This window comes from Saccopteryx bilineata, chromosome 9, assembly GCF_036850765.1.
Source record: "Saccopteryx bilineata isolate mSacBil1 chromosome 9, mSacBil1_pri_phased_curated, whole genome shotgun sequence".
NCBI classification, from domain to species: domain Eukaryota; kingdom Metazoa; phylum Chordata; class Mammalia; order Chiroptera; family Emballonuridae; genus Saccopteryx; species Saccopteryx bilineata.
Window position 1 is genome coordinate 24,257,335 of NC_089498.1, and position 25,725 is coordinate 24,283,059.

At 39.6% G+C, this 25,725-nt stretch overlaps 1 protein-coding gene across 4 annotated transcripts in view; it reads right to left on the reverse strand.

The window, feature by feature from the left end:
- GLG1 (golgi glycoprotein 1) overlaps window positions 1-25,725 on the reverse strand; it is a 158,205-nt gene that overhangs the window by 41,069 nt on the left and 91,411 nt on the right. For all 4 annotated transcript variants that reach the window (XR_010727036.1, XR_010727035.1, XM_066242350.1 and 1 more), the window contains exons 3-9: window positions 23,028-23,114; window positions 18,415-18,630; window positions 13,823-14,026; window positions 12,893-12,964; window positions 10,772-10,955; window positions 6,493-6,707; window positions 1,466-1,587 (exon numbers count right to left, since the gene is read on the reverse strand). Coding sequence is in view for 2 of the 4 variants with exons in the window: in XM_066242350.1 (XP_066098447.1) it covers window positions 1,466-1,587; window positions 6,493-6,707; window positions 10,772-10,955; window positions 12,893-12,964; window positions 13,823-14,026; window positions 18,415-18,630; window positions 23,028-23,114 (1,100 nt within the window). In the remaining 2 variants the exon portion in view is untranslated. The remainder of the gene's footprint in view (window positions 1-1,465; window positions 1,588-6,492; window positions 6,708-10,771; window positions 10,956-12,892; window positions 12,965-13,822; window positions 14,027-18,414; window positions 18,631-23,027; window positions 23,115-25,725) is intronic.

Here is a 25,725-nt window from a genome sequence, read left to right on the forward strand (position 1 = left end):
GTACTGCCTGACCAGGCAGTGGCGCAGTAGATAGAGCGTTAGACTGGGATGCCAAGGACCCAGGTTCGAGACCCCAAGGTCGCCAGCTTGAGCGCGGGCTCATCTGGCTTGAGCAAAAATAAAAAATGCTCACCAGCTTAGACCCAAGGTCACTGGCTCGAGTAAGGGGTTACTCGGTCTGCTGAAGGCCTGCGGTCAAGGCACATATGAGAAAGCAATCAATGAACAACTAAGGTGTCACAACGAAAAACTGACGATTGATGCTTCTCATCTCTCTCCGTTCCTGTCTGTCTGTCCCTATCTATCCCTCTCTCTGACTCTCTCTCTCTGTCCCGGTAAATAAAAATTAAAAAAATATATATATATCATGTACTATCCAGTCAGCTTTCAAAATTTTTCAATTATTCCATGCCTTTTTATACATTTGTTCAAATCAAGACCCAGAAAAGATCCACACACTGCATTTAATTGATAGTATCTTAAATCTCTTTTAATCTGTAGTAGTTCCCTCCTTCCTTCCTCTCCCTTGCCCCCTTCATAGTTGACACAGTTATTTTTATATTGGTAAATATGCTTAATTAGTTTTAAATGCATATGTCTATCTCCTCCAAACACACAAAAAGCTTTAAGACAGCGGTTCTCAACCTGTGGGTTGCGACCCCGGCGGGGGTCGAACGACCAAAACACAGGAGTAGACTAAAGCCATCGGAAATACATATTTTATTTAAAAATGTAATGTAACCTGGGGTCGCGACCCACAGGTTGAGAACCGCTGCTTTAAGGGAAAATACCTTTTTTAATCCCCTATCTCAGTGTGAACAGCAGAGCGCATGCATAGCAAAATGATGATAACCACAGACTACATTCACTTTATTGTTGGGCACTGCCAGCTGTAGGCTATAAAGATTTCTGCAGAATGGGAAACCTGTTCTAACTTGCCACCTAGTTTCATTAGGAATAAAACTAATGCATGCGCTTTACATACTTCATTATGGAATTTTACAGCTTTCCCAGATCTTGGATACAACTTCAGAGTTCATTTTGTCCCTGATTCCCCCTTCCAACCACCACATTTTGCTTTATATTTCAATAAAGATTACTCTTAAATGATTATCAGGTAACCAATATATATGTCAATATACAAACAGGATAAAAAGTCTAGAATCAAAATATGCATGGCACTTTATTCTGAGTTCCTCTAATTTTTATTTGACCATCAAATGGAATTATTCAGTGATATAATGGCCCAACTCTGCTTAGTCACTGTCAACAAACATCATCACAATGCTGGGTCTGGGTGTGTCCACACCATGGATGAGGCATACCAGTTTTAACAAAAGTTGGTATTTAACAAATAGTGTTGCCCTTTAACAAAATCCCAATTGTAATGTTGAGGGAGTGTTCCCTGTGTTACGCTGCCAAATAGAATACAATACAGATAAATATTACAGATGAGATAACCTACATTGGATCTCCCGATCTTATGTGTTTGCAGGCGGTCTGTATGACAGATTCACAAGCTTCATTCAAAGCTCTGTCAATGCGGTAATCTGCACCAGGGTCAGTCTCCTGAATCAGTGTTTGAAGCTGAATTAAGAAAAGAAAGAATAAGAAAAGAAAGAAAGCCACTTACACATTAGGAAAGAGCAATGTCATCTCTTCACAGAATTAGTTACTAAGTCTGGTACATCACAATGACTCTTAACAAGGTCCTGCAAGTATCACTGGCCAACCTCAAGAGCTTTTACCAAATACAGGGATGGGCAAAAGTAGGTTTACAGTTATAATACAAATAAGTACAGTAATTAATAAATAATAATACAAGAATAAACTGTTTCATGTCCCCATGACTATAAACCTACTTTTGCCCACCTGTGTAGTTGCCAACTGGTTTTTCTCCCTTGATTAAGAGTTTTTCTGTTTAAGCCATTGTGGAAATTACTTGCCTACTAATCTGAATCATTCCCGGACATTGGCAAAAGGCCTTTACAATATAAAGGCTGCCTTTCCCCTCATATTCACCTATCTATTAATCAGATTACTAAGTCTGAGACTCACTGCCAAGAAAGAACTTACTAAAGAAAAGTAAACAGAAGACATTTCCAGTAAGAGACCTAATTTGGTCATAAGAATCTAGAATTTAAATTTTGCTGCAAAGACACAGGTATTAAAACAAGCATACTCTGGTTTTATTAAAGATAGCTGTGAGATTTCATTTAGTTTGCAAGAAATATCAATCAGTTACAAAAAATAAGAATATAACACTTATAATTTCCTATTTTCCCTTAGCTATCTTTTTACAACCAAGAGGTAAACCAGAGCTCACTTATAATAAGTATACAGAAAAATATCTATCACCATGCAGTTGAAAATGAGAATATAGTCTTTAAGATTTACGCCTAACCAGGCGGCGGTGCAGTGGATAGAGTGTCGGACTGGGATGCAGGGGACCCAGGTTCAAGACCCCGAGGTCGCCAGCTTGAGCACAGGCTCATCTGGTTTGAGCAAAAGCTCACCAGCTTGGACCCAAGGTCACTGGCTTGAGCAAGGGGTTACTTGGTCTGCTGTAGCCCCACGGTCAAGGCACATATGAGAAAGCAATCAATGAACAACTAAGGTGTCGCAACAAAAAACTGATGATTGATGCTTCTCATCTCTCTCTGTTCCTGTCTGTCCCTATCTATCCCTCTCTCTGACTCTATATCTGTGAAAAAAAAAAAAAAAGATTTACTTTTCACTCGGTTCATACCTTGTCATGTCATAAGCGAAAGTATGAGATATGCCTTAAACTCTTTTTTCCTGTCTTTGAGCAGAAAGCAGTAGGGGCACAGAGGAAACAGCTCTAAATTAAGAATCAGAGGACTTGGGTTCTATTAATAGTTCTGGCTCTGGCACATATTAGCTTTGAGAACATTGGCAGGTTGATTAACCTCTAAATTCCAGTTTTTTTTTAACTGCAGAGGATTATAAGAATATATAAAAGGTTGTATAAACTGTATTTGACAGATGCAAAAGATCATTATTACTAAAGATGGGTAGCAGATGGTGTTTTGGGGTGGTAATCTTAAATAACAGAAAGAAAGATTGAAAATTATAATCCTGGTTTGGGTTCCTTTTTGTCCAAGTTAAAGACCTGGAACCCTTTCTGTGTAAGAGCCTTCTCTGATCCTCATACATTTGACCCACGATCCTACAAGGTCTCATATGAAAGTACTGACCCCATCACATATTGATCAGAACACAGATCAGAAAGAAATGAAGAAAGAAAGTCTCCCATTCTGTCGCCCTGACTGGATAGTTCAGTTGGCTAGAGCAGTGGTCCCCAACCTTTTCTGGGCCATGGACTGGTTTAATGTCAGAAAATATTTTCACAGACCGGCCTTTAGGGTGGGACGGATAAATGTATCATGTGACTGAGACAAGCATCAAGAGTGAGTCTTAGATGGATGTAACAGAGGGAATCTGGTCATTTAAAAAATAAAACATTGTTTAGACTTAAATATAAATAAAACGGAAATAATATAAGTTATTTATTCTTTCTCTGCGGACCGGTACCAAATGGCCCATGGACTAGTACTAGTCTGCGGCCTGGGGGGTTGGGGACCACTGGGCTAGAACATCATGCTGAAGCACAGAGGTTGCCAGTTTGATCCCCAGTCAGGGCACATACAGGAACAGTTCAATGTTCCTGTCATATCTGTCTCTCTATTGCCTTTCCTCTCTCTCTAAAATCAATAAAATAAACATTAAAAAAAATAGAAAAAAAGAAAATCCAATTCTGTCTATTTTAAAAAAAATCAATAACCAGATGAGAGAAATATGAAAGCTTTCCAGTATTCTGGGATGAAAGTCATTTAAACCAATTCTTGGTGGCAATTCGGAGAAGCTACAGAATGCTGTGGTTAGTGGATAGGATTATTACTGTCAAAGAATTATCAATTTTAGCAATAATGTTTGTTGACAAAGATGAAATTTCCCTTTTTCTGAGAGAAATTATAAGCATCTTGGGAGTATGAAAGTCTCTGCAAGAACTGTATCAGTTAAATATCCAAGACTGATGACTGACAGGCAAACTTGGAGTATTCAGAATAAATGCACCAGACTGCAACTACTAAAATGAGGCAATGAATGAACTATAAACTCTAGTAGGCTAATGACTTCAGATCACTACCACTCTGAAATCCAATGACAACAGTGTGGGAAATTAACACTAAGAATGTAAATTGCTATACGATTATATACATACTCCAGTAGCTGATTGCTTAGGAAAAACCTGGGTAAATGCTTTTTTAGAAATTATCAGTCTAGACCAGTGGTAGTCAACCCAATCCCTACCACCCACTAGTGGGCATTCCAGCTTTCATGGTGGGCGGTAGCGGAACAACCAAAGTATAAATAAAAAGATAGATTTAACTATAGTAAGTTGTTTTATAAAGATTTATTCTGCCAAACTTAGCAAAAATCTGACATAAAGTACTTGGTAAGTAATTACTATTATATGCTTTAACTTGCTGTAATTCTGCTTTATGAATTTTATAAAGTAAAGTTACTTCCCTACTTTATAAATCACCATTACTGTGGAACCAGCGGGCAGTTAGAAAATTTTCCTACTAACAGAGATACAAAAGTGGGCAGTAGGTATAAAAAGGTTGATTACCCCTGGTCTAGAGAATAGACTGGACAGTTGTCCTTGGTCTGGGAGAAACTGGGCCCAGACTCGTTTAGCCATAACTAAAAAGAATTTTTTTTTTTTTTTTCTTTTCCATTTTTCTGAAGCTGGAAACAGGGAGAGACAGTCAGACAGACTCCCGCATGCGCCCGACCGGGATCCACCCGGCACGCCCACCAGGGGCGATGCTCTGCCCACCAGGGGGGCGTTGCTCTGCCCATCCTGGGTGTCGCCATCTTGCGACCAGAGCCACTCTAGCGCCTGAGGCAGAGGCCACAGAGCCATCCCCAGCGCCCGGGCCATCTTTGCTCCAATGGAGCCTTGGCTGCGGGAGGGGAAGAGAGAGACAGAGAGGAAAGCGCGGCGGAGGGGTGGAGAAGCAAATGGATGCTTCTCCTGTGTGCCCTGGCCGGGAATCGAACCCGGGTCCTCCGCACGCTAGGCCGACGCTCTACCGCTGAGCTAACCGGCCAGGGCACTAAAAAGAATTTGACAATTTCATGATTATAGTGAGTTTGGAAAAGTATGTACTCATTAAGATAACATTTATTTTTATGCCTCACAGTTTTAGTATTTGTTAAGAGGTCACTACATCAAAGCACAGCCAAGCAGAAAATAGAGAAAATAGTCAACCACAGACAGATATGAAAGTCTACTATATCAGGGAAGAAAACTTTGAAGAAGAAAAAAACCCACTCAAATTATTTCAAAACTTTCCTCCATTTGACTAAGAATGGATAATGTAAAAAATTTTCCTTTTCTTCAATTCTTAAAAACCACAGACCCACAGAAACCCAAATACTGTACAGTGTTTATTTCCCACTTGGCTAAAGTTAATGTGGGCAAAACCACATATTCACTATTTGAGGTTTGGAAAGCACCTTTATTCCGGCAAAAAGGATGAGTGAGGTAGGCTGTACTTTAACTTTCAATTGTTGAGTCACTAGCTCTTTTAACAAGCCAAATTTCTTTTTTATTTTTATTTTATTTATTGATTTTAGAGAGAAGAAAGGGGGAGAGGGGGAGAGAAAGAAAGAGAGGGAGAGAGAGGGGTGGTTTGTTTTTCCACCTATTTATGCATTCATTGGTTCTTTTTTTTTTGTGGCAGAGACAGAGAGTCAGAGAGAGGGACAGATAGGGACAGACAGACAGGAACGGAGGGAGATGAGAAACATCAATTCTTCGTTGCGGCTCCTCAGTTGTTCATTGACTGCTTTCTCATATGTGCCTTAATGGGGGGGGTACAACAGACCAAGTGACCCCCTGCTCGAGCCAGCGACCTTGGGTCCAAACTGGTGAGCCTTGCTCAAACCAGATGAGCCCACGCTCAAGCTGGCGATCTCGGGGTCTTCTGCATCCCAGTTCGATGCTCTATCCACTGTGCCACAGCCTGGTCAGGCCAAGCCAAATTTCAAAAAGCCCTAAGAGATGAGCTAGATGTTGCAAAATAGAATCAAACCAGTTTATTTTCTTTTTTCTGTACACCTTAGTAAAAGTGTAGCCTCACTAAAAAAGAGGGGGTTTATTCCTAACCACTCCCTCCCCTTTCCATGAATTAAGGATGAAATGCAAATATAGGATGCCTTGATTAATTCTTGGCCTGAGGCCCAGACACACATATTGTCACAGAGGTTTCCTAGGACAATCACCAGCAAGGACTGCTCCTGAGGAACTACACCCAGAAGCTTTCCGTCTAGCTAGGCTTGCTATCTAATACTCACTGTGATACCACAAATGATGCAGATACAGCTGAGACAGTGTCAGGAAGAGGCTCCTCAGCTGATAAAATGTGACATTCAAAATGGCAGAAAAATTCTCCTTACCGCCTGCTGGCAGTTCATTCCAAGGTTCCCTTTCTCCCCTCGAACTACTTTCATCAGGCAATGCAGGGTTCGCCCTTTTCGATGTAACCCAGAACAGTGGTGTTCAATCTCCCCCCGGCAGCTCAGGATGATCTCAGGGCTCAAAGAAAAGTCTTCCATCAACATGCGTCGGTAATCTAACATCTCCCCCTGGCACTCACTGCTCACTTGTCGCCCTAGATTAGGAATTAAACCACAACATTATGATGAGCATTAAAATCCAATTATCACTACATATGAAACGTACAGACTTTCCCCTGGAATATAATATACCAATCATGCTACTATCTAGACTGAAAAGCTTAGAATTTAGCAAAAGCTTTATCAGCATAAAGTGAGTTTAAGATTCCAGAGACTAGGATTTATCTTTTTAGTGTCTGGATAATACAGCTTTTTTTTTTTTTTTTTTAACAGAGATGGAGAGTCAGAGAGAGGGATAGACAGGGACAGACAGACAGAAACGGAGAGATGAGAAGCATCAATCATTAGATTTTCGTTGCGTGTTGCGACACCTTAGTTGTTCATTGATTGCTTTCTCATATCTGCCTTGACCGCGGGCCTTCAGCAGACGGAGTAACCCCTTGCTCAAGCCAGCGACCTTGGGTCCAAGCTGGTGAGCTTTTGCTCAAATCAGAAGAGCCCGTGTTCAAGCTGGCAACCTCGGGGTCTCGAATCTGGGTCCTCGGCATCCCAGTCCGACTCTCTATCCACTGTGCCACCGCCTGGTCTGGCAGGATCATACAGCTTTTATACTAATAAAATAATAATGCAAATGTTTTGCCAATGAAAGTCTTAACAATAAGATAACTATTTGGGTAAAAATGAAAGCCAAGAACAATCTCTACTGACCTACATAGTTAAAGCTTGTGGGAAAGACTATACTTCAAATATTCCCTATAGCTTCCTACCTTCCCTCAGCTATAAAAACCAGTTGGGAAAACTAAGACGTGTTTTAAAACACAGCTTTGTTGCACTGTCATATAATAAACTATACTTTTAGAAAAACAATTGGTAAAGTTTGACATATATATACAGTGGTGAAACCATCACCATCAAGTACTGAACATACCCATTAATTTCAAGTTTCCTTATGCTCCTCTAGAATCCCTCCTTTTCTTTCCTCTCCACCCCACCCACCCCATTCCCAATCAACCATGGATCTGTTTACTGTGACAATAAATTAGTTTACTAGTTTGCTTTTTTTTTGCATTTTTCCGAAGCTGGAAACGGGGAGGCAGTCAGACAGACTCCCACATGCGCCCGACCAGGATCCACCTGGCATGCCCACCAGGGGGCTATGCTCTGCCCCTCTGGGGCGTTGCTGTTGCATCCAGAGCCATTCAAGTGCCTGAGGCAGGGGCCACAGAGCCATCCTCAGCACCCGGGCAAACTTTTGCTCCAATGGAGGCTCGGCTGCAGGAGGAGAAAGAAAGAGACAGAGAAGAAGAAGGGGGGGTGGGGTGGAGAAGCAGATGGGCGCTTCTCCTGTGTGCCCTGGCCGGGAATTGAACCCGGGACTCCCGCACACCAGGCCGATGCTCTACCACTCAGCCAACCGGCCAGGGCCAACTAGTTTGCATTTTTTAGAAGTTTCTATAGTCTGACCAGGCAGTGGTGCAGTGGATAGCACATTGGACTGGGATGCAGAGGACCCAGGTTTGAAACCCCTACAAGCTCTTCCAGCTTGAGTAAAGGCTCACCAGCTTGAGTGTAGAGTCACTGGCTTGAGCAAGGGATCACTCGCTCTGCTGTAGTCCCTCACTCCCACCCCCCAGTCAAAGCACATATAAGAAAACAATCAGCCTGACCAGGCGGTGGCGCAGTGGATAGAGCGTCGGACTGGGATGCAGAGGACCAGGTTCGAGACCCCGAGGTCGCCAGCTTGAGTGCGGGCTCATCTGGTTTGAGCAAAAGCTCACCAGCTTGGACCCAAGGTCACTGGCTTGAGCAAGGGGTTACTCGGTCTGTTGAAGGCCCACGGTCAAGGCACATATAAGAAAGCAATCAATAAACAACTAAGGTGTCGCAACGGAAAACTGATGATTGATGCTTATCTCTCTCCGTTCCTGTCTGTCTGTCCCTATCTAGCCCTCTCTCTGACTCTGTCTCTGTAAAAAAGAAAGAAAAGAAAACAATCAGTGAACAACTAAGGAGCCGCAATAAAGAATTGATGCTTCTCATCTCTCTCCCTTCCTGTCTGTCCTTATTTATCCCTCTCTCTTTCTCTGTCACAAAAATGAAAAAAAGTTTTCTATGAACAGAATTATGTCGACCTGACGAGGCAGTGGTGCAGTGAATAGAGTCAGACTGGGATGCAGGGGACCCAGGTTCAAAACACCGAGGTCAATGACTTGAGTGCGGGCTTATCAGCTTGAGCACAGGGTCCCTGGCTTGAGCTCAAGGTCACTAGCTTACGGGGTCACTCACTCTGCTGTAGCTCCCTCTACTCAAGGCACATATGAGAAAGCAATCAATGTACAACTAACGAGCCACAACAAAGAACTGATGCTTCTCTTCTCCCTTCCTGTCTGTCTGTCCCTATCTGTCCCTTTCTCTGTCTTTATCACAAAGAAAAAAAGAAAAACCAGAATCATATCGTATGGACTCTTTTTTGTTTGATTTCTTTCAATCAGCTTAACTATTCTGAGATTCATCCATGTATTGACAGTTCCTTCCTTTATTTCTTTTTACTTCTAACTAATATTATTCCAATATGTAGATATATTAATTTTATCATTTCAACTATTGATGAACATTTGGATTATTTCTAGTTTTGGGCTATTAAAAATAAGCTTTACTAGTATTCATGTACAAGAGTTTACAGGGACATATGCTTTCATGTCTTGGGCAAATATCTAGGAGTTACATGCTTGGGCCATATGGGAAATGCATGTTTTTTTTAAGAAACTGGCAAACTATTTTCCAAAGTGGTTGCACCACTTTAGATTCCCATCAGCAATGTATGATAGTTATAGTTTTCCCACATCCTTGTCAACACTTAATATGATCTTTTTTTAACAACATGTATAACTTTGCCAAATTATCCGTTCCTATCCTTTGTTCATTTATTTACTAAATCTCTTCTGTGCTTTTCTTGTTTGTAGTTTGACATTAACTCTCTATTTTTCAAATACTAAATTAGATTATATTATGCATACTGTTTTATAATATGCTTTCACTAACTAGTTAATAATCTCCACCTTTCCATTTTAGGTAAATTTCACCTAATACTCAGACCATAATCAACATTACCCAATTGTTTCCAAAGTGTCCTTTGTTTGGTGTTCACTCCAACACCATAAATTGGCTCTAGTTGCTATTCCATTGTTTTTAACATCCAGATATGAAAAAAAAAATCACCAAAAAGTTCTGTTTTCTTTAATGATTGATTTTTTCCCCATAAAACTTTTTAATCACTAATCAAGTGTCCCAGCACTATTTATTCAATAAGAGGTAGAAATGTCATTTTTGCAGCCTATAGTCATTTTTAAGAAAGACAACCCCGGCCTTCTTTCTATACCCACCCTTCTCGGTTCCTTTGTCAGGGGTTGCCTTTCGGACTAATCCGAGCATAAGCCTGACTCTCCTTTCACCTTTTACTGTTTAATTTAATATCATCATTGTTATAATAATAACATTACCTATCACTTATCATGCCAAATAACCTCATGAGATCATGCTCAGCTGATTTCAACTGTTCACATGTATCTCTCATGGCCAAGTACATGTCAACAACTGTAACAAAACTCAACATAGGTAATACTATTTTTTAAAGATAAAAAAAATAAGGTTTGGAGAAATTAAAAAATGAAAACAATGGACAATCAGCATTAGTCTGATGACAGAGCCATAACTTAAAGAGATGTCTCTCTGACCCAGAGCTCATGTGTTAAATCATTACATGACACCAACTCTCCTGAAAATGCTGTATAATATATACATATTTTAAAAAATTAAAATATTTGGATTTGAGAAATATTCTTTACTTTGTATTTTTAAAAAAAGCAAGCCAGGATATATAAGAAAAAGAAATTTGGGGACTACTGAGCTAAGAGGAAAGGCCTTCAACAAGGTGTGGGGATACCAACCCTTCAGTTCCCAGAGTCATGCTTATAAAGACTCCTAAGTCACAAGGCAAAGCTGTACTCAAAACAGCAAATACAGGCAAAAGGTATGGTACTCAGAACTTTAGACTGTGAATCCAAAAGGAATAGAAAGGATAAAAAGAAAGAAATCTCACCTCTATGCACAGCTGACTCCAGACACATCAGAAGGTAGGACAGCCTGGCTTCTCGGGACCGGGGAAGGTTTTCCACGTTGCACCGGTATTTTTTTAGGTCACTTTTACAGGATTTGGCCAATGAATAACTGACCTTGTAATCTTGGGCAATCAGCTTTTGGCGGGTTGTTAGTGCTTCTCGACACTGAGTAGAGAGTGCAGCAGGAGAGTTGTAGGACTGCTCAGCTGATTTCAACTGTTCACATGTATCTCTCACGGCCAAGTACATGTCAACAACTGTAGTTGTTACCAAAATGCCTATCTTTTTAAGTTTGGTTAAAATTGAACACAAACATGCTAGTACGGTAAGAGGCAGAGGTAAATGGGTGGGGAGCCCCGGAATGCTATAGTGAATGGCTGATTGTTGCTGCAACAGCAGCTGTCCTAAACACATACATATTTGGTAGACTCTAAAACATGAACCTGACAAAGTATTCTTTCCTTCTTCACCAATATTCCTAAAATAAATTTCACCAGAATCAAAGTGGCACTAACATAATACTCTGGAAGAGATCATATATACATTCATATATATATATATATATATATATATATATATATATTTTTTTTTTTTTTTTTTTTTTTTTTAAACAGAGACAGAGAGAGGGATCGATAGGGACAGACAGACAGGAAGGGAGAGAGATGAGAAGCATCAGTTCTTTATTGCAGCAACTTAGCTGTTCATTGATTGCTTTCTCATGTATGCCTTGGCCAGGGGGCAATAGCCTGAGCCAGTGACCTGGGCTTCAAGCCAGAGACCTTTGGGCTCAAACCAGCAACTATGGGGTCATGTCTATGATTCCATGCTCAAGCCAGCAACCCCTCCCTAAGCTGGATGAACCCTTGCTAAAGCCAGCAACCTTGGGGTTTCAAACCTGGGTCTCTGCGTCCCAGTCCACTGCTCTATCCACTGTGCCACTGCCTGGTCAGGCTCTATTCTATACTTTCTATATAATTACTCAACATTAAAGGAACTGAAATGAAAAACATTTCTTTAGCTGCATAGGGAAGTATCTGACAGGGTAAAAAATAAAACCAAAAATAATTACTTTTAAAAGTTATAAAAAGATTCTTAAGCCTGACTGGCTTGAGCATGGGATCACAGACATGACCCTATGGTCGCTGGCTTGAGCAAGGGATCACTTACTCTGCTATAACCCCCACCCACCCCTTGGTCAAGGCACATATGAGAAAGCAGTCCCGCAACGAAAAATTGATGTTTTTCATCTCTCTGCCTTCCTGTCTGTCCCTCTCTCTGTCTCTGTCACCCCCCCCCCAAAAAAAAAAGATTCTTGCAGTCATGTAGGAACAGAGGACTAGCAGTAATGAAAATACTTAATGAGGCCCTGGCCGGTTGGCTCAGCGGAAGAGCGTCGGCCTGGCGTGCAGGAGTCCCAGGTTCGATTCCCGGCCAGGGCACACAGGAGAGGCGCCCATTTGCTTCTCCACCCCTCCACCTCTCCTTCCTCTCTGTCTCTCTCTTCCCCTCCCGCAGCGAGGCTCCATTGGAGCAAAGATGGCCCGGGCACTGGGGATGGCTCTGTGGACTCTGCCTCAGGCGCTAGAATGGCTCTGGACACAACAGAGTGGCGCCCCAGAGGGGCAAAGCATCACCCCTTGGTGGGCATGCCGGGTGGATCCCGGTCGGGTACATGCGGGAGTCTAACTGCCTCCCCGTTTCCAGCTTCGGAAAAATGAAAAAAAAAAGAAAAGACTTAATGAGAGATCTGCTGAAAAATTAAATAGCTAATTACCCATGAAACATACTGGTTTGGTTAGCCTAAACTTCCTAAGTATGTAGGACTGACTTCAATGTGATTCCAATATAAAATTCACCCATTTTATTCTCCATACCGATTCCCAACTGGCTTTCCAATGTCCAGATATTACACATAAAGCTTCATTTTCTTGGCTTCAGCAAAAGATGCTTTAGTTCCCTACTAAAAGCCAAGTATCTTACCTCTAAAAAGGGTAATCTTTATCAGTAATTTATTTTCAGTTTATAAGAATATTATTGGAGATGAATTGAGGAAGCTTTTAAGAAATAAGCAAAATACTGATTTGTTTTAAACTAATACTTACCTTTTCACTCATGGATTCTTCAAATTTATGGTTGAAGAGGCACTTATATACTCTGCCTTCACCAGCTTGCGTCTACAAGATGAAACACAGACATTAAGATAATGATGATTAGCTAAGTAATTATGCTGGACATTACCCATAATACTATATAGAACTTTCTGTTAAATTAATATATATAATTTGAGTACCTTTGAACAAATGGCTCAGCCATTTATAAAATATATTAGCCTTGAAAGAAAATAGTGCCTATAGTAAAGATGAATTTTTCCCCCCATGACTGACTATTGTCATTTATTTCCAGATAGACTGTTAATTAGGGAATCAAAAGATGTGTCAATGAGTCTACCTTTTTGCAACATAAAACTCTTATAATTAGCGGCTTTGACAGTTAAAGCTGTTAAATCAAAAAACAGCAGACAGTGGGAGTGTGTACAAGTTATGCTCAGTTCTGTGCTGTAAAGATAGAGACTCTTATTTTTAAAGTGTTAGTTGTCCAGTAAGGGTCTATGGGTAATAATCAGGAATTTGGTTTTAAAAACTAGCCAACTGTTGTTTTTTTTCATCTTAGTCAAAACATATAGCTATAAATATGCAACATGGAAAAGTTTTAGCAATGGAATAGATGTGAATGGGATTCCCTGCTAAAACAGGATTCCTATCGATAAAATAGATTCCTAAGAGCTGAAATTGAGAAGTTAGATAAAGTAAAAAAAATGAGTGGAGACTGTCAGAAGCCTAATGCTAACTAGATGTTAAATCAAAGCTGAGCATCATGTATCATTTTCTGTTACCCTGACACCAGTTACACCTTCCATTTTCAGTAGCTTTTCTACATGTGAGGTTTCTGTTAGGTTTTTGTTGTTTAAATTTTGGAATAGAGTACTTAAAAATATTTAAAAAGAAAAAAGAACAGTTTCTGAATTGACTTACATTTTCACAAAACCGTTCCCGATCATCTCGGCAAGCAAAGTATAAATGCCGATCTAAATGAAAGTCATCTGAGGACAGCTCCGCCACTCGGAGAATGGCTTTCTTGCAGAGGTCAGAGACTTGAATCTTGGGATCTCTTTCTTCTGCTTCCTTCACCAGGCCTTTCTCCAAGCATGATACCACCTCACCTTGTGAATGTGCATCCTAAAATAGTAAGGATGCTAATATTTTATTATTCATTCATTCATTCATTCATTTTTAAGATACTAATATTTTAAAACTCTCACAATGACTTTCAAATAAACATCATTTGCATAAAAAAGAAACCTGAACATATAGTTACTGGTGTGTGTGTGTGTGTGTGTGTGTGTGTTTAAATTTTACTTATTGACTTTCGAGAGAGAGAGGCAGGGGGGAGAGAGAGGCAGAGACATCCATCTCTTCGTTGAATGTGCCCTGACTGGGGTTGAACCTGCAACCTCTGCGAATTGGGACGATAATCTAACCAACTGTGCTACCGGCCAGGGCTGGAGCTTGATGTTCTATTGAGAAATCAGGTAGGAACCAATCACACTATGGAAGTTACAGAAAATGTCAATAATCTTTGGTTAGAATGTAATACTTGAACGGTAAAAATGGAAATAGAGATACTGGGAAATTATGTAGAGCTTAGTTAGCATTAGAAATATTATAGGAATCTGAGTTTTTCAAGTTTAAAATGTCAGAAACATTTAAAAGAATTAAATCAGCTGAATGCTCTAATCATAACTCATGTCCATATTGAAATAACATTGCATAAATCTTTGTTTATTTACCTCTGAAAGTCTAAGTATTTCCCAAGTAATATGGTGCTTTTAGTCAAGTTAAAAAAAACAAAAAAACCCACAGAATCCATAGATATAATAAAGACTCTTCTTTCTCTTTTCGTCTATTCTATTCTGCTCACAAAGACCCAAATATGTACAATCTGTAGTATAATATTCACTTTGATGTTTGGATTTATCTTAATGTGATTTTAGAAAGATTACCATCACTTACACAAACCGCTTTTGAGAGTTTTCCTAAAACTATCCAATTACTTTTCACTGTACAATGCATCATCCCCGTAGCAACCACAGTATTCATTCATTCAAAATGAGAAACTTCCCCTAGATAGTTTCTATTCAAGAATCCTAATCTTCTATATTCAAAAGATATGATTCAATAATTTGAGAGGTACTATAACCATTACTACAGCAAGCCAAAGCAGCAGAAAATACAGTGCTTTTATTTATACACATATAAAAAATCTTGTTGTAGTAAGATACCATGCCTATAAAGTCATCTGTACATGATAAAAAGATACCTAACATCTACTTTAAACAAAATTTTAATTCAACCAGAAAAAGTATAGTTTTTTTCCCCATTTTGTTGTAATAGAGGTTGTTCTATAGCACACTACTTTCCAAGTAATTCATGAAAATTTTCACATTACATTCTCTCCTAATAGACCTGTGAAGAGGTGGTAAGAAAGGTGGTACTGGCCTGGCTGGTTGGCTGCTAGAGTGTTGGCCCAGCATGTGGATGTCCCGGGTTTGATTCCTGGTCAGGGCACACAGAAGTGCCACCTGCTTCTCCATACGCCCACCCCGCTTCTCTCTCTCTCTTTCCCTCCTGCAGCCATGGCTCGATTAGAGCGAGCTGGCCTCAGGTGCTGAGGCTGACTCCATGGCCTCCACCTCAGGTACTAAGAAGGGCTTGGTTGCTGAGCAATGGGGCAATGCTCCAGATGGGCAGAGCATCACCCCCTAGTGGGCTTGCTGGGTGGATCCTGGTTGGGGTGCATGCAGGAGTCTGTCTCTCTCTCTCTCTCCTCCTCTCACTGAATTATAAAAAGAAAAAAAAGAGTGGTGATATCTATTGTGCGGATGAGTAAATAGAGGCTTAGAGAAGTTTATAAACTTATCCAAGTTGCAGAATGTAAGGTGCCTGGCTAAAACCTTGGGGTTCTATGAGACTCCTAAAATTTGTATGTGGGTTTTATATATTTTTCCCAAGGGAGATTCATAGCTTTCATTAAATTTCAAAAGGTTTGGTGATCCAAAAAAAGGTGAGGAAGCAAGAGTATACTAGCAGATTCTCATGTTTTTTCTATTTTGTTGTTTTCTTTGACAGACACAGAGAGTCAGAGAGAGAGATGAGAAGCATCAATTCTTCATTGCAGCTCCTTACTTGCTCAGTGATTGCTTTCTCATATGTGCCTTGACGAGGGAGCTCCAGCAGAGCAAGTGACCCCTTGCTTAAGCCAGCGACCTTGGGCTCAAGATGGCAACCATGGGGTCATGTCTATGATCCCATGTTCAAGCCAGCGACCCCGCACTCAAGCTGGTGACCTCAGGGTTTTGAACCTGGATCCTCTGTGTCCCAGGCTGATGCTCTATCCACTGCACCACCACCTACCTGGTCAGGCATCTTTTGTTATTTTAACATACAACCCTCACTGTTCTGTCTTTGGGCTCTAGCACTACTATTTTCTGCAATCATTTCATTCACTGCAAACTTAACTCATACATGACACTAAAAGCAGGTTTTATGTTGACAATTCAGATGGCTAGTGGGAAGCTAACTAGTGACTGATTATCCTGGCAGCCAAGAGGAAAGAACTACAAAGAGAAGTGAATTGTAATGGTCTACTCAACAGCATGGACTACTAATCAAAAATATGGAAAAGTACTGGCCAGACCTGTGGTAGCGCAATGGATGGGATGTCGACCTGGAATGATGAGGTTGCTGGTTTGAAACCCTGGGCTTGCCCAGTCGGGGCACATGCAAGAGGCAACTACTAAGAGTTGAGGCGCTTCTCGCTCTTCCCTCTACCACTTCCCTAAAACCAATAAATAAAAATCTTTAAAAAATAAAAATAAAAAATATGAAAAAGTATCATTACTGATTCCTGAAAAGTGTGTCCGGAACACTTACGTGAAGATTTTAAAAAGAGTGAGTGTGGCTGCCTGACCAGGTGGTGGTACAGTGGATAGAGCTTTGGACTGGAACGTGGAGGACCCAGGTTCAAAATCCCAAGGGTGCTAGTTTGAGTGTGGGCTCATCCGGTTTGAGTGAGGGCTCACCCGGCTTGAGCGTGAGGTTGGTGGTTTGAGCATGGGATAACAGACATGACCCCATGGTTGCTGGCTTGAGCCCAAAGGTCGCTGGCTTGAGCAAAAGGTCACTGGCTCAGGCTGTTGCCCCCTGGCCAAGGCACATATGAGAAAGCAATCAATGAACAACTAAGGAGCTACAACAAAAAATCAATGCTTCTCATCTCTCTCCCTTTCTGTCTGACCCTACCTGTCCCTCTCTCTCTGTCTCTGTCACACACACACACATACACACACAAGAGTAAGAGTGGAAATTGGATATAATCTCCAATAACCCTAAGTAAGTCAAAGAAGCTCCTTGAATTATCAGGGTGACTTAAGTGCTTCTGTGCCATTTCTAGAATCTGCTGGAAAGGGAAAAAAGTCTGCCTTCATTATTAAACCATGGCCTTCTTTTTTATTTAGCTGCCTGAAAACTTCACGCCAAGTTCACAGTGCTCTCAAGATAGAGGTACCCTGAGAAAGGGCCAGAGCCCTGTGCTGGTATGAGGGAAAGGGCACTTGGTGACAGCAAGACAATAACCAGCACTAAAGCCTTTATCTGAACTGTGCGTGCAGTTTGCAGCTCTGTCATACAACACCAGGCCCCCTTTCCTCCGCGATGGAAGCCTGCCAAGCATGGTGCAATGAATACACGGGGCAGAGACAAAAGTATTTTATTTTTCTTCCTATTTCCTAAACAGCAAATTAATGAACAGCGGCAATTAATACCTGATGCCATACACGGCCCTGGACTACCTTTCTTACTGGAATCTGTTAACTTCTCAGGAGTTTCTCTCATATTTTCTGAGCAAACAATTCAGATTAAACCTGGTCAAACCTCCATTGTGACCTTCTGAACAACAGACTAATAAAGATAAAAATTAGAACAGATATATTGTAATTAAGGAAGAAGAACTACTTAGGTAGTTATTTTCTTTTCTGTCTTTACTAAAACAAGTTCTTCTGATGAAGATAATATATATATTTATGTATATCACATTTATAGAGTACCTTTCTTCTAACTAGAAGTTATTTCAAATATCTTAAAATTTTCTAATATTTAAAAATCTTCCTTTGTACTGGCATGCTGAGAGATTTTTTTAATGGCAACAGTGAGGTGTATTCACAGAAAGTCTTGAGAACTCAAGTCTCTCCTAACCCAACTACTATTCCCACAAGACTACAAAATGCCTTGCCAGAGAATGTTACAGGTAACCAGCAAATGTTTTAGTATTCTGAAGGTAACACTACTCTTAGCAGGTATTAATTCTTCTATTTCTCTATAGTTTTGAAACATTTTGTCTCAAAAAGATAAAATGCATTCACAGGTCAACTAGCTTTGGATATTGAGACTGTCTGAACTTCAACTTAAGGGCCACCTCCAGCCCTAAATTTTTTCCCCAAGCCAGTTATACAAAGTTTTTCATTTATTAATTCATAATACCCCTTTGGTGAGGCCAGTGTAGTACACACCTTTTCTCCAAGCCGAATGCTGCCACATTTCAGAATGTTGATGTCATTTTTACAGTCATCCATGAAGCCACATATTAGACGGTAATCACTGAAAATGATGGCTGTCATCTTGGTGATGTACTGGTGACACTGGTACTCAGTGATGTTGCCTCGGTGATCCACCAAGCATGAAACCAAGTAACCTTTTCCTACTGGTTCATCAGCACATTCTTTAATCTGCTCAACAGAAAGTGGATGGTTTACACAAATATTCTATTCTCACATCAAACAACTTTTACAAAAGAAAGTTTCTGATACTTTCTTGTTGATAGTGTGTGATGCCTATTCAGATTGTTTTGCCCTCTGGGAAATACCTCATTAATGTGTTTTTACAGGAAAATACACACATATACAAACGTAAGCTAGAACTCATGTCCAAGTGTAGTTAAAAGAGCTGTTAAAAATTTCATCTTTGTTGCCCTGGCCTGTTGGCTCAGCAGCAGAACTTCGGCCCACCGTATAGATGTCAAAGATCTGATTCCTGGTTAGAGCACAAAGAAAAAACAACCATCTGCTTCTCCACCTCTCCTACAGCATGGCTCAACTGGTTCGAGCGCATAAGCCCAGGCACTGAGGACGGCTCTGTGGAGCCTCCACCTAAGGTGCTAAAATATAGCTCAGTTGCGAGCATGGCCCCAGATGGGCAGAGCATAGGCCCCAGCCAGGGGTTGCTCGGTGGATACTGGCAGAGGCACTTGCGGGAGTCTGTCTCTCTTATCTCCCCTCCTCTCACTTGGAAAAAAAGAAAAAAAAAATTCAGCTTTGCCCAGGTTGGTTAGTTCAGTTGGATAAGAGTGTCATCCCAAAACAACAAGGTTGCATGTTTGATCCCTGGTTAGGCACACATGGGAAGCAACCAAAGAATGCATGACTGGAGCGGAATAACAAATGAATGCTTCTCTTCTCCCTCCCTCCTTCTCTCTAAAAATCAAGAAAAATTAAGCCCTGGCCCAGATAGCTCAGCTGGTTGGAGCATTGTCTTGGAGAGCAGAGGTTGTCCGTTTGATTCCCTGGTCAGGGCACATACAGGAGCAGCTCGATGTTCCCGTCTCTCTCTCCCTTCCTTGCTCTCAAAAAACAAACAACCCAGCTTTACTGAGATATAATTAAAGAGAGCTTTTAACATTCTAAATGGTTCTACTGAGAAATTCCTTTATGCATGCAAAGAATGCAATGGACAGTGAAGAGATTAATCTAGAGCAGGGGTCCCCAAACTTTTTACACAGAGGGCCAGTTCACTGTCCCTCAGACCATTGGAGGGCTGCCACATACAGTGCTCCTCTCACTGACCACCAATGAAAGAGGTGGCCCTTCCGGAAGTGCAGTGGGGGGCCGGATAAATGGCCTCAGAGGGCCGTAGTTTGGGGACGCCTGATCTAGAGAATAGGTCTGAAAAACAGGTGCAAAACTGAAGTCAGGTTGCATGTCCCAAGCCAAGCTACAAAGCAAACTTGTATTGTTAGATAAACCTAATGGCCAAGGGGAGGAATGAGGAAAGGCATAATATTACTTCTTGACATGACATTAATGTGTTCTGAATGAATTACAAATATGGACATGTGTTTTTGAACTTATTAAAACCTCAGCTTCACCATTGTGGTTTGGAAAAGAATCATGTTTAAAGTGATGTTCAGTGCAGTCTGGCAAGAAGTCTGGGAAGAGAAAAGCCACTGCAGATCTAATTTGGGTGGTTTAGACATAATCTAGTAGATCAAGCACACAGTGATTCCACATGGTTAGGGGTCCTGCAAAGTGCATATCAAACCACAAGTTCTAATGGAGCAAACTAACCAAAAGACATTGAAATTCAGGCATAAAAAAGTGAAATTCACTTATAGGGTTACAAGTTTGAAACAAAAAGAAGGTTATTTGGAAAAAGTCTATTATTACATTTAGAGCAATAAATGAAAACAAACAAAAACGGCAGTTTGACAAGAGAGGAAGGAACCAAATGTAAATATTTATTCTGAATATAAATCAGAAGGGAATTTTTTCATTCTATTGGTTTTATGAAATCAAGGGAGACCATTCTCCACTATTACATCACTTACCATAAATGTGTATTATAGGGCTAAACAAAAACAATCTCTCCCAAAAGGTGCTGCATGAGGACATCTGATACACTTACTACCCTATGGGCCACTGGGTCTCTTTATGTCTAACTCCAGACCAAGTCAAAGACTCAGTTCAAGACAGAGAGTTGTGTTTACTTTTAAAGAAGCAAACTTTGGAATTTAAGTAAATAATTTTACACTGGCTTCAAAGAGGCAGCATGGATATTCAACAGTCAAGATGAATGCCATTCTTTCAGCCTAACCTGAGTTCTTCCCCCACCTCCGCCTGCCCTAACGCCTAAAAGGACGGCTAATAAATGTTATTCCCAGGAACAGAATTTTTTTTTTGAGCAAAACAGAGTTCATTTTCAAAAGGGAAAATAGCTCCTTGTAAAATCTCATCATTTGTAATTCAACCACTGAAAAAATCATGTATTTAAAAACAAAACAAAACAGGACTAATGGCAGACACCTGGGTATAAAATTTTACTGCAGCAGAAGCATACAGATAGGCTCTAATAGTGGGTAACTGGCAGTTTAAAAATCTGAAGAAAAAACAAGAGCACAATTTGAATGGAGCTCCAATAAGAAATTAAACATATATTTACTTTAAATCACTCGAGATTTTACTGAAACACAGAGGTATTTGTATTCAGTTCACCACCAACTAGAATAGGATAGTGCTTGAATTAGAAGTTTATGCTTTTCTTTAGGCATTCTACTGCACAGAAGTTTAATATGATAAAAGGAAAATTTCTAGGAGTAACAGCAAAAACCAGCATTAAATCATCAACGTATTTATGATTGAGAGTAAATCTGAAGTGGTTGGGGAACTCTATTTCTGACATGAAGCAGGAGGAAAGTAGGTAGTATTTGGCTCAATCATGGATAGTATATAAAAGCTTGGTTTGCAGGTATTCTTGTGATGTTGTTTTTCTCCTTGAAAGTAGTATTCCAAAATTAAAAAAGAAGATAGAAGGGAGATGTAGAATAAAATATCTATTTGTTAACTGTGTTTCTCCTGATATTTAATTTTCCTGACCCTGTTACAATCTCCCTCTAGGAAGGGGAGAGTGCCCTTGTTATTTGAATCTTTTATAGAATCACAACACCCCAAAAAGTTACAAGAGGATTATCATTACATATGTATTATAAGGAAGTCAGCGTGTGTGTGTGTGTGTGTGTGTGTGTGAGAGAGAGAGAGAGAGAGAGAGAGAGAGAGAGAGAGAGGGAGGGGGGGAGGAGAAAAGAAGAGAAGAGAAGAGAAGAGAAGAGAAGAGAAGAGAAGAGAAGAGAAGAGAAGAGAAGAGAAGAGAGATATTCCAGAGTCTAGTTTCCAGGCATACCTATCTTCACTCCTTTAAACCCTTTGACCATATATATTATAAGCAAGCAAAGAGTGAAATTATTCTGATGAATCTGCATATACTCTGAGTTACATTCGCACATGGCAGTCAAACTGGTATGTATAGCTAGTCATATAGCTAGCCAAGTTATTCTGAGGAGCGGAATACTGAAACTAAAGCTAAAAATCAATGTTTCAAAGATAGAACATTCTATTCTGAAGCCCGAGGGTAAACATAAAGAAGGGTCAGAGAATAAAACATACCTAATCCAAGATTAGAAGGTTTGAGGAAGAAACAGTTTCTACAAAATCCCATAATGACTTAAGTGAGGAACACAAGCTGAGAGCTTATCTGGTTGGAACAGAGTCTTAAGAGCTCAGGACAGAACGGTCCCAATTTAAGTCATCAAATAGGGTAGTGTGAGGACAGATCTACATGTTGCAAGATCTATGATTATTAACTTTGAGGTGGAAAATAGCACCTGTGGGCTTTGTGATTCTTATACATCAATATGCAGAAATCTCTGACTTCCCAGAATTTCAATCATGGATTACAAAAAATATAATAAAAATTTCTATATCACAATTTTTCACTAGTATTAGTTGTTCATACTAAGCCAAGAGAAATAACTGAAAAACTTTCCCAATTAGCATCTATCTCTACAATGCTAAATATTTTCATTATTTGTCTTTATATTCAACATTCATTTATAACAATCTATATAATCTTTTTATACACCTTTTTAATACTGACTCCTATTATTTGAAGTACATGCCTCTGTAATTCAATGGATCTAACTATATAGTCAAAATACTTAGAAATATTTACAAGCCTCCTGGGGAAACCACACTAGTATGCCTCAGACATAAGCAGACTATAAAATGTGGGAGAGTAGCGCTGATGACAGAAGCAGTTGTATTCTCTGGGTACCAACAGAGCCTGATTATCAACTTGTCTGAATCAACAGCATCCTACTATTAAGTGTAGGTGAATGTTAACAAAAAGAAGTAGAATTACACTGTCCTTGTTCTACCTTTCAACCAATACAGATGTGAATTCCAAGAAAAGTAAAGTAACTGAATGAGTCATTCCTCCCTTAATGATTAGTCTGGTAAAGAGATGTAATTTTCTCTTCTACCGCATTAAATGTCCACAAAATTCTTTTACAACCTACCTCTGATATAGTAGATTTGCAAACCTCTCTGGCCACAGATTCAAATTTGGGATCTGTAGTTAGGTTCAGCTTATAATTCCACAACAACTAGGTACAAGAGAAAGAACAAATAAACTTCAGTTAGAATTATATGAAATTTACCATCAATTACAACAAATATAAGTGATTTATGATAAACTATCACACAAATAAATTATAAAAGTTCTTTGTACAAAGTCAGATAAAGTATAGTCACACTTCGGCTAAGAAACATATAAGAAAAACAAAATGTATTTGCATTTTATAGATTATAAAAAGGTACAGGCAAAATAAAACACTACCATTCAGACTTTTTTTTTTAGCAAGAGACAGGGTGAGAAAAATGAGAAGCATCAACTTGTAGCTACATCACCTTAGTTGTTCATTGATTGCTTTCTCATATGTGCCTTGACGGGGGGCTCCAGCTAAGTCAGTGACCCCTTGCACAAGCCACTGACCTGGGACTCAAGCCAGCGACCATGGAGTCATGTCTATCCACACTCAAGCCAGTGACCCCCACGCTCAAGCTGGTGAGCCTGCACTCAAGCCAGATAAGCCCATGCTCAGGCCAGTGACCTTGGGGTTTCACCACCAGGGTCCTCAGCGTCCAAGCTCAATGCTCTATCCACTGCGCCACCACATCATCAGGCTCACTGCTTGCTCTCTCTTTCTCTTAAATTGATTTCAGAGAGAAAGGAAGGGAAAGAGAACCAAAAACATTGATCTGTTCCTGTATGTGCCCTGACCAGGGATCAAACCCACAACCTCTGCTTTTTAGGACGTTTTAAGCAACTGAGCTATCTGGCCAGGGCATACTTTTTTTTTTTTTTTTTTAATTAAGGAAAATTTTTTTTAAAAGTCAAGAAAAAGATTAAAACCAAAATCCCTGATGAAGTTTTCAGAGAAAATATAAATAGGTAGTAGAAGATAAATTCTGCTTAAACCAAAAAGTCTAACTGTGAGCTTAGTTTTTGGGGTTTAGCCACAGATTTCTCAATCAACAATACTTTCATAGATCAGTTTTTATGACAGAGAGTGGCCAGAGTCTAGTTTCCAGGCATATTTATCTCCATTCCTTTAAAAACCTTGACACCATAAGCTTAACTACATTCCTTTTGTTATATTCATTCCTATATATTTGATTCATTTTTGATGCTACTGTAAATAAAATTTTCTTAATTTTATTTTTAATTATTCATTGCTGCTTAACAGGAATACGACTGATTTTTGTAGATTAACCTAGACTGCAATCTTTAGTCTAATTATGCATGTGGAAAATTTCCCATATTAAAAGCTCAAAAAACTAGTATTGAATTTAATCAAATGGTTTTTAAATATGTATGTTTACTGAGAAAACATAATTTTTCTTCTTCATTGAAATTAATTTTATAAATATTAAATTTAATCCCAGTTCTAGAGTGAAAGCAATTCAGTCTTGATGTATTTCCCTTCTTATATTTTAATGGATTCAATCTGCTACTAATTTGCTTACCATTTTTCCATCTATGGTTCATGAGTGACACTGCTCTGTGTTTTCTTTCTTGTTACATCCTTGTTGGGAGATATTAAGGTTCTGTTAGCCTCATAATGAACAGGAAAATGTTTCCATGTTTTTATTCTCTGAAAGACCGGTGTTATTCTTCCTTAAATTTTTGTAAAAATTAACCAATAAATCTATCTGGTCCTGGAGTTTTGTTTATTGGGAAGGTATTTATTTACAGATTCAATTTCTAAAATAAATATTGGGTTAATATGAATAACCATATTCACATTTTTTAATTCTTACATTAGTTTTGCTAAGTTTATTTTTTTAGGAATTTGTCCATTGCATCAATATTTTCAATTTCATTGGCCAAAAATTTGTTCATAACTATCTTATTTCTTTCTTAATGACATTAATTCATCCCTGAACTCCCTATTAAGTGTAAAGTTATTCATTTTAAAAAATTTGTTCCATTACCTATAATGGGAAAATTATAGTGCCAAACCACAAAGGCTCTCATAAAAATACAGACTGAGTGGCTTAAACACAGAAATTTATTTTCTCACAATTCTGGAGGCTATAAGTCTGAGATCGAGGTGTTGACAGTACTGATTTTTTTGAGGCCTCTCTCCTCTTTTAGATGGCCATCTTCCCCTTGTATATTCATTCACAAGTTCTTCTCTGTGTGTGTCCTAATCTTTTTATGACATCGGCTCTCCTGTTTTCTGTATACTATTTGTCCTTACTTTCCTTTCATATCCTTCATATTCTCTAGCCCTTGGGGCTCTAAGGCACACATCAGCTTTGTTTTGGGCTTTCTCTCTGTCAGATTGAGTTTATTGATGAATTTTTACTCCCCCCCCCCAATCTTTTGCTTTATAAATAATGCCATAACAAATATCCTTTTTATAAATAGTTTTTAATCTAGGCTGACCTGTGGTGGCACAGTGGATAAAGCGTCGACCTAGAACGCTAAGGTCACCAGTTCGAATCCCTGGGCTTGCCCTGTGAAGACACATACAGGAAGCAACTACTACAAGTAGATACTTCTTGTTTCTCCCCCCTTTTTTTCACTCTCCCTCTCTTTCTCCGCTCTCTTCAAAAATAATAAAATCTAAAAAAAAGAGACACTTTTAAACCATTTTTTAAAGTATAACTACACATAAATTTCCAGAAGGAGAAATGTGAGGCCAAAGC